The sequence below is a fragment of the Frankliniella occidentalis genome, unplaced genomic scaffold, assembly GCF_000697945.3.
Source record: "Frankliniella occidentalis isolate FOCC.00 unplaced genomic scaffold, Focc_3.1 Scaffold296, whole genome shotgun sequence".
NCBI classification, from domain to species: domain Eukaryota; kingdom Metazoa; phylum Arthropoda; class Insecta; order Thysanoptera; family Thripidae; genus Frankliniella; species Frankliniella occidentalis.
In genome coordinates, this window is record NW_026267422.1 from 203,470 (window position 1) to 212,600 (window position 9,131).

The following is a 9,131-nucleotide window of genomic DNA, read 5'->3' on the forward strand; positions in this document are numbered from 1 at the left end:
CACCCTGACCACTCCCAGTTTTATTATTTGGCGTTTCTTCTCCATTTTTATTAGTTTTTGATTTGACCGATTTGACAGATCAGATGAAATGGCAAATGGTTGGTGGGACTGGGGGCATGGATCACGTGACAATGGGCGGGGGCGGGAAGCATGGAAACTAGTAGAGTCTACGGTGAATAACAAATAAGCTTCTGCTTCTGCTGATCCGATTCTGCGTGCGGTGGCTCGGAAGATGAGTGTTATCATGTGCGATTCTGTCTGAGAACAAAAAATATCTGTTTTGGGCCGATTTTGAAATTTATCACTTTGAATCAATGCGCCATTTCAGGTTATTTACAGTAAGAGATCACAGCAACTGACAAAAGACATTCGTGCGGTGAATAGTGAATATGTTGGTATCGTTATGTGCAGTTATGTGACTGTGTTGTGACGGTCACGTCGTCACTCGTCACGTCGCTTGTGCTGCAGAAGTGAAAGCAGACCACAGCATTCATTCATATCTGCTAGATTACAAACCTGGGACTGTTTCTTTATTGCCTTCAGATTGATTCATTTTTGTGATATTTCATTTGCGTTACTTATAGCCGGTTAGCAATGGATCCAATCGTATTAGATTCTGACAAGTCTGCTAAGTCTTCAAGGGATGTTGATGTTGAAGATCCAAAATCTTTGGAGAATGGCGAATTATCTCAGCCGAGTACCAAAAAGAAAAACAGAAGAAAAGAAAGATCTCGTAAAAAGAAGTATGTACCTCATTTGTCTTAACGCTTCTCTGAAAAATCGAAAAAATCATATTTGTTCTCTCACTTTATGTCACATTATTGTGTAACTTTCCTATCCTCACTTTTGCCTTTTGCTGCTGCAGGTGAAATGTGTTTCTGGTTCCTCCGCCATTTTCATGTTTCTTTTCTCTTGCTTTTCCTTATTTTAGATTAACGTCCCTAGACAACCAAGCTGATGACATCTCTGGTCAAGTTGAATTGTTGAGTCTTCAAGATTCATTGCTCTCTTCCAATGGACCCAATACAAGTTTCACAGCATTTACACCATTTACACCTACAATCAGTGCTGAAAATCCGCTGGTTAACATTGCTGGGCTTGAAAGCAGTGTCTCATCACCAAGCAAGAAACGAAGTAAAAAGAAGAAGAATGTGGCTTTGGCATCTATAAAAAAACTCAGTGAATGTAATGGTGAATTGAAAGAAATATCATCTCCTGGCATCTCCGAATTTTTACCAGAAACGTCAGAAATCCCCCCTGTCATCCCAACTGACACAGTGAAAGTAAACCCGAGAAATAGAAGGAGGGCCAAGCCTGTTTCTGAATATAGCAGTGATTTTAATCATGAAAGTATTACAAATGTTTGTGATAGGAAAAGTTCTTCAAACCGCAAAGCTAAGCCTCAGGCCATGAAGCCAAAGCCTCAGCATTTTGAAAATTTTCCAAACTCCAGTCAAGTAAGGCAAAAGGTGTGGTTCTTCTTGTTCTCTCATTTTAGATTTTTCAAAAGCGTTTAATTAATGTATTTTGTTTAACTAACTCCTATTTCTTTGTTTTTTTTTTAGCAAGGAGGTACCGGATCGAGAAGTAGAACTAATAGAAGTTCTGAATCTATGTTGAATGAAAACAAGTTCGATGATCATTTCCAGCGAGAACTTGTGGAAGCTATGATGAAAAATCAAGCGAATGTGGTCAAAGGGTTTATCCGAATTAATCAAAGGAACTTTCGGGAGGCCTACATAAATAATCCAGATGGCTCACGAGATATTATAATTGATGGAGTTAAAGACCGTAACAGAGCACTTGAAGGTGATGAAGTGGCCGTACTTATTTTGCCTGAAAGCCAATGGAAAAACACTGATGGTATTCAGAAAGTAGGCAAAGTCATTTATATTTTGACCCAAGTTCATCATCGTCAAGCTGTTGGTAGCTTGAAGAAAATGCAAGACAATAACTCAAGAGTGGCCCTCTTCTCTCCTCGTGACTCACGAGTCCCTCGATTGCAAATACCAATGAAGGAGTGTCCTGGTAATCCTAAAGATTGGGAGAACTGCCTCTTTAATGCACGAATTGTTGAATGGAATGATGTGAGGTATGCCAAAGGACAGCTAATTGGAGATAGTTTTGGAGTTCAAGGAGATATCGAAGCGGAGACTCGAGCTATTCTACTGGAAAATGAGATTGATGGTGCTCCTTATGACAGAAGCTATCAAGTTTTTTTCCCTGAACCACCTTTTGTACCAACAGAAAATGATTTTAAAGGCAGAGAAGACTTAAGGAAGCTCTGTATTTTTACTATTGATCCGTCAACTGCAAAGGATTTAGATGATGCAGTTTCTTGTGAACAACTGGACAACGGCAATTTTAAAGTTGGAGTACATATATCTGATGTTACTTACTTTCTTAGAGAAGGGACACCTTTGGATAGAGAAGTTGCCAAGCGGGCAACAACAACATATCTGGTTCAAAGGGTAAGCACGCTGTTTATGATGCACATTAATTTATGTTTGGTACAAAGTGTCAGTTTAATTATATTATAACCGTCTTCAGGCTTATCATATGCTTCCAAGGGAGCTTACAATGATGTGCTCATTGTTACCAGGAGAAGACAAACTGGCATTTTCTGTATTTTGGGAAATGACTCCAGATGCGGAAGTAGTTTCTCACTATTTTACTCGGTCAGTGATTAACTCTTGTTCTCAGTTGGCTTACGAACATGCTCAGGTAACACCTCAATTTTCTTTTTCAAATGGTTTGCTAACTCCTATTTTGTCTAAATTCTACTAATTTTATTTTTTAAATGTAGGTAATGATTGATGATCCTAACTATCAGTGGAAAGAAGGTGAATTCCCTCCAATTTATGGTCCTTGGACAGTAGAGGATCTAAAGAAAGTAGTTCTGTCTCTTCAAAGTTTAGCAGCAATTATGCGAAAGCATAGATTTGATACTGGGGCTCTCAGAGTTGACCAAACTAAACTCATGTTTCATTTAGACTCGGCAGGCGAGCCAGAAAATTTTGCAGCCTACATCAACAAAGAAAGCCACAGGTTCAAGATTTAACTATTTCCTCATCATTTTGAGTAATCTTCTCTATTGTGGTTTATTTTTATCTAGTAAAATAATGTTTCTTGCTTAGGTTAATTGAAGAATTTATGCTCCTTGCAAATATGACTGTTGCAACAGCTCTGCAAAGTCGGTTTCCTAAGTTGTCTTTCCTACGATGCCATGATGAGCCTCAACCAGATATGCTGAAGAAGCTCGCAGATACTCTTGAAAAGTTTGGTATTGTGCTGGATATATCATCTGCTGGTTCTCTACATTCATCTCTACAACGATGCAAATCTGACAGCAATGATACTCGTTTCTTAGCACTTAATAGTCTTTGTTCTCGGCCAATGGTGGTGAGTACACTGTATTTTGATTTTTACTTCTATTTTGTTGTCTTTATTGAAATGCACTGAATGCAAACTATTTCTTTTTGATTCAGCGTGCCAGGTACTTCTGTGCTGCTTCGATTGATGATGTTCAGTACATGAAGCATTATGCTCTGAACGCACCCCTTTATACCCACTTTACATCCCCTATCAGAAGATATGCTGATGTGATGGTTCACCGTTTATTATCTGCACTCCTTGGATACAGTGATGAGCTAAAGTGGTCTGTGGACTACGTCAATAGGTAAGTGTAGTAATCCTGTTCAACATTTGAATAGCTTTTACATGATATAGATCTTTTTTTAACCCTCTAAATGTATTTTATGTATCATAAATGTGTATGTTTCTTATTCAGTATTGCTGCTAATTGCAACAAAATGAAGTTTTGTGCCAAGAAAGCAGGTGAACAAAGTAATGAACTTTTTCTGGCTTTGTGGGTGAGAAAGTATGGTAGCATTGTTGAAGAAGCTGTTGTTCTTGATGTTAAAGATCGGTCCTTTGATGCCTTAATTTGTTCAACTGGCAGTAATATACGTGTATACACAGATGTAAGTAATTTCATCTCATCTATCATTGCTTTTTAAAATTACTGAAACTAGCAAGAGATCTCATGGAATTGAACTATTATTTTACAGAAACTGTCTGCATCAGTTGAGTTTAAAAATGACTTTGTGCCTCAACTTTCAATTGTTTGGTCTATTGATGGCACCTCTCAACACTCTACCCAAATTGTCACCATGTTTAGTGTGGTGCGTGTGGCCCTTCGTGTCTCTAATACCAATCTTCTCAAGCTGGAAGCATCACTTCTTCCTCCTATTGAACAAAATTAACCTTCTTTTGCTTTCTTTTTCCTTAAATCATTTGTTTCAACTTTCTGAAAAAAAATTGTTACATTACTTTATTTTTTAAATATTGGTGTTGTTTTACATCTATGTTTGTTGTACAAACAATTTAATGATAGAGTTATTACAACACATTCTATTGAGTTTTATAGATTCCTATGAAATGTATTTATGTGCTGTGAGTAAGTTTTGCTCAGGCTGTGCCAAATGTTGCCACTGCCATTTCATCAAGCTTTTTTTGTTTGTTTAAAGTAGCTACAAAGCATAATTCCTTGTTCACCCTTCACTAGTAAAGTGTGACTTTTTTCGTGCCTTTTAATTTGAATGAATTTTGAGACAAATGTCATGTAACTGTAACTGTTTCCTTTATTATTTTGTCTTTCCTAGTCATGTTTTTGATAGTGGTTCTGTATGTTGAATGTGGGAATGACTGATGATAATGTTTTTTTCATTTCTCTTTAGTATATATTTTGTGTTAGGTAATGAATTACAGCTACCCTACAAGGTTATTTTTGTTTTAAATCTTTGATGATTAGCTGGAGGTTGTATACACAGTATGTAGTCTATATTAATTGACAATTACCAATACAGTTTTGTACTTTTTAACATTGTTTTTGCTTGCATGTTTTCATTAGGTCTTTGTGTATTTATCTATCAGTTTTTGTACAGGGCTGTTGTGTAACATATCCTAGTCCTGTATTTTTTTATATGAAGACTTCTATGGCTCAAATGCTGAATACATGATCTCTTATACCAAGGGTTTAATTCTTGTCTATTTTTGTCTTCCAGTGTGATATAATCTTAAATTAGGAAGACTGTTGTTACAGCCAAGTACAAATACATCTCAAGAGTATTTAGTTCTTGAGTTTGACTCCAATGTTGTTCACTACTCTACGTAGTTGTTTACTTCTTGTGTTGGGTAATACAAGTATTGTTCTGTATTCTTATCTCTGGTTTTGTTAATTTTGATTGAGATGTAATAATTACATTGACAATTGGGACGTTTCTGGTTAACTTAATGATTTTATTGATCCCATTTTCTGTATCTATGAAATTATATCTATTTAGTCACATGAGTTTCTGGTAAGAGATGGATTGGTGAAGCACAATTTTTGAAATTAATGTGTCTGTCTCTTACGAGATTCTTCAGTTTTCTTTTGTTTAATTTGTTTGTCAGAAATATTACCCATGAATGATTAAATCTTGACTATCAATTGTTATTGGTATGAGGGTTCTTCAAAACGAAATTTAAGTGTACAGTGACTCGTTCAGTGGTTGCTAGCATGAGAAAAAAATATCTTATTTATCCCTCAAGTTTTAGCGCTGACAATACTTTTCATTCTGTGTTCCTGAGGGTATGTTGTGATTATTATTTTCTTATAAAACTTGTGGTTACAAAGTCTTTTACTTAAACTTCATTCCTACCATATCTTCCTAGCGAGAAATCACACTAAAATAACGTCGTGTGTTGTGTTGAGCAATTAAAGGTTACACGTTGGTGACGTATGAAGCCCCACGCTTAAACCCCCGAGGGCTCCAAACGAAAAAGTGTTCCGATTTCGTCCTCATCCACAAATTGTGAGCCTTGCCCGTCGGAGCAAAGTTCATAATTCCCCGATTAATAGCTAAGCGAGGAGGAAAACAGCTACGCCACGGAGCGCCTGCAGCGCGCTGGGTAGGCCAACCCGCATAACAGCTGTGTAGAGCCGGCCATCGGCGAAGCCGGCAAGCAGCAAGGCTAGGCACAACGGCACAACGTGGGGTACCAACAAACCTTTACTTGAAACATTCCTTCGCGTCGCCGTGAGGAACGTGAATTGTGGGGACACATTTGCCACACATCAGTCTTTCTTATTGTTTTTCAAAGAATCGTAGTTCGCGCGCTCAGCTCAGATGTCGCGGTCGCAATCGTCTGTCAGCTGTCTGTTGTCAGCTGTTTGTCAGCTGTTGTAAACACACCTCTAGCAGCTGTATGTGAACTCTCAGATCGTAAAAGTGACCTATTTTCAAGATGTAAAACTAAGATTTATCTCTTTTAAGTAGAGCCTTACTGATCACGATCGCACGATCAGTCATTTAATATGTCGTCTCCATTGATAAACCTCTGTAACCCTGTCTTTAAGACTGTTGTCACATGCGACACGATAAGCAGTGAAGGTTACGAAGCCACCAATCTCGTGTCAGAAGACTGTCAAAAGAGAAAAAATGGATTTTTGAGTGACCGTTTCATTAAACCTCCAGTAGAAATCACATTGAAATTTCCATTTGATGTGAACATAAGATATATACAAGTTGGAGCAGTTGTGGGGCAACAGAAGTCAAGTGGTTTGGAATTCCATTCCTCCTCAGTACCCTACAACTCTTCCTTGTGTTCTGGATGCCCTGCAAACAAACAGTCTAAGGGTGGATTAATTTGCTCCCCTACTGCTGAGCGAATAGGTTCCATTGTTCTTAATGATAACGAGAGAGGAGTTATCTTTTTTTGTCCTTTACAATATGGTCGGCAAAATCCCAATCCAGTTCCCAATGTTGGACCAGATTTCATTCAAAGATCAATGATGTGGAAGAAGCGATCAGTAATTGCGCATACATCCTCATTAACTTTACGCATCTTTAAGACTTGTGGATCTTCTATACCTGCCATTAGCAGCATAGAAATATGGGGTGGCCCAAGCACATGCGTGCCTGCTAGCCAGGTTTCAGACATAATGAAGTTATGGAAATCATCACAGGAAGAATTGAAGTGTGAGGAAAATGAAGGTAGTCCATTATTTCTATTGATCTTTGCCTAGTTACAAGTTTTTGTGAAAAAAAATGTTATTTTGATTTGAACTAATTTACAAAAATCTTTTTCAGGCACTGCCATGCAAGATGTTCCCCTCTTTCCAGATATAACTGGTAGGAAGCTTCACGAGTCTGTGATTGGAGATATTCCTGACGAATTTTTTGATGCAATTACATGGGAAATTATGGCTTTGCCTATGGTGTTGCCGAGTGGAAAGGTTGTTGACCAACAAACATTAGACCTCCATGCTCAGGCAGAAGCTAATTGGGGTCGCCATCCAGGAGACCCATTTACCGGAATCATGTTTAGTGAAGGATGTCGACCTGTCTTGGATACAGCCCTCAAGGCTAGAATTGACCGCTTCTTAGTACTTAATCAAGACAGAAAAGACCTAAAAACAATTCCTCGGACAGTTGGCCGCGTCCAACCTCAGATTTGTCATCAAACTGTCAGTAGATTTCGGAATACACGTGTATGCTTTGATTCAGCTGCTGTCAATAGAAAACATTCTCTTACCAGAACTTCAAGTATTGTGTATTCTCAAGGAGAGAGGCAAGTCAGTGATTCAACACCTCCTCCTGTCAGCATCCCAAGCTGCAGCACTCATCCCAGACCAACTGAGCCAGACGACCAAACAGAGAGTCTAACAAAGAGACCTAAGTTATCTGATATGTCATGTGTTTCTTCAGTGAAAAGTAGTATTTCTGACATTGATCTCACTGTGGATGATACAACTGGTAATCATTTGGATAATCTTAAATCCCATGAGAAAAAACTAGATGATAGTTTAGACTCAGCACTGAAAGCAGTTTTATCAGGTCTACCATCATTTGTCAATATCCCTTCTCCTAAAAGTATTGTTAAAGAGTGTGCATCTTGTAAAATTCTAGCAAGTTTATATTGTTTACCATGCTCTCATTTTTTGTGTCGCCCATGTTTGGTAAAAGAAAACAAGCAGAAACCTTCCAATTGTCCATCTTGTCAAGTGGAGTTCAAATCTTCTGATCCTGTTTTCCATCATGATTGATATTGATGCCTCAAATACCCCACAAAGTACCCAATGAACCCTAAAGTTCAACAAATTTGGGAATTCCTGCTTTGTTGCAGATTTATAAAGCCCGTGCATGTGTTCTGAATCTCTTCTTGCCTTTTGAACGACAATTTTTCCCAAAAAATAAATCTGGTGGAGGACCTTGCTGTGTTGTTTTTAGTAAATTTATCTGTGATAATGTGTATTGAAAAATAGTTGAACTATTTTGTTATTATATATTCAAGAATAGACTGAAATACGTATTTTGTTTATCACAAAATGGTATATTTTCCTACTGATGGCTTATGTCACTTTATTATTTCGTCTGATGTGTTGTGTACTTCAAAACTCACAGCACAATTGAAATAAAGCAAGAGTTTATGAGTTATAATTCTTAACCATGTGTGCTAATTGTTATTTTATAGTTTGCATGGTCAACCAAAACACTGAAAAATCTGAGAGACCGGCCGGTAATTTCCAACAAACAGCAAAACGTCACGAAAGAGAGAGAGAGCGATTCCAGATTTTAATATAACTGGACTATAGATTAGTAAAATCGAGCATATTTCATATTTGAGAGAGCTTCGAATTAAAATTTAGGGATTGGCGTTAATTTTTCAAGTGGACGGAAGGAACCAGTGAGTGCGAGACTTGGGAGCCGCGCCGGACGCACCCGAGGGCACAAACACAGGGGTAAAGGGAAGACCAGCAGACTGATTCCGAAGAGACCTCAAGGAACGCTGCCTTATGAGTGCGACAAGGACGGAGATATACGGAAGGTATAGGAGAGGGTTCTTTGGAATCAGTCAGCAGAGCTCAGTCGTCTCAAGGCAGCAGGGAGGTACGCGTACAGAGGACTACTTGTCTTAGCTCGATATAGATAGCCTTAACCATCTGACTAGACTCGAAATTCACCCCCAAAACAGCGCGCGAAGCAGAGAGATGTCGGATGTCGGCTCGTGTTTTGTTACAGCGGCAATCCAGATCTTTATCAACGGGGAACAGCAGCGGCAGTCACCAATTTTGATCAAATCAGGAA

The 9,131-nt window shown here is 38.4% G+C and overlaps 2 protein-coding genes across 2 annotated transcripts; both read left to right on the forward strand.

Annotated features, from left to right (window-relative positions):
* Positions 1-171: 171 nt before the first annotated feature.
* LOC113202498 (DIS3-like exonuclease 2) lies at positions 172-5,679 on the forward strand. The gene is made up of 9 exons (XM_026416748.2): positions 172-743; positions 932-1,469; positions 1,566-2,471; positions 2,551-2,724; positions 2,807-3,048; positions 3,138-3,402; positions 3,489-3,679; positions 3,791-3,983; positions 4,071-5,679. Exons 1-9 carry the CDS (start codon positions 595-597, stop codon positions 4,263-4,265), a joined length of 2,853 nt encoding a protein of 950 aa, XP_026272533.1. The 5' UTR covers positions 172-594; the 3' UTR covers positions 4,266-5,679.
* Positions 5,680-6,113: 434 nt separating this feature from the next.
* Positions 6,114-8,490, forward strand: LOC113202530 (RING finger protein 37). Its single transcript, XM_026416792.2, has 2 exons — positions 6,114-7,037; positions 7,134-8,490. The coding sequence occupies exons 1-2, from the start codon at positions 6,359-6,361 to the stop codon at positions 8,087-8,089; spliced, it is 1,635 nt and encodes a 544-aa protein (XP_026272577.1). The 5' UTR covers positions 6,114-6,358; the 3' UTR covers positions 8,090-8,490.
* Positions 8,491-9,131: the final 641 nt, after the last annotated feature.

Coding starts and splice junctions, on each gene's coding strand:
- LOC113202498 (XM_026416748.2), top strand. CDS start 595: ATGGATCCAATCGTATTAGATTCTGACAAGTCTGCTAAGTCTTCAAGG. Junction 1,470..1,565: donor CCAGTCAAGTAAGGCAAAAG/GTGTGGTTCTTC, acceptor TTTTTTTTTTAG/CAAGGAGGTACCGGATCGAG. Junction 3,049..3,137: donor ATCAACAAAGAAAGCCACAG/GTTCAAGATTTA, acceptor TTTCTTGCTTAG/GTTAATTGAAGAATTTATGC.
- LOC113202530 (XM_026416792.2), top strand. CDS start 6,359: ATGTCGTCTCCATTGATAAACCTCTGTAACCCTGTCTTTAAGACTGTT. Junction 7,038..7,133: donor GAAGTGTGAGGAAAATGAAG/GTAGTCCATTAT, acceptor AATCTTTTTCAG/GCACTGCCATGCAAGATGTT.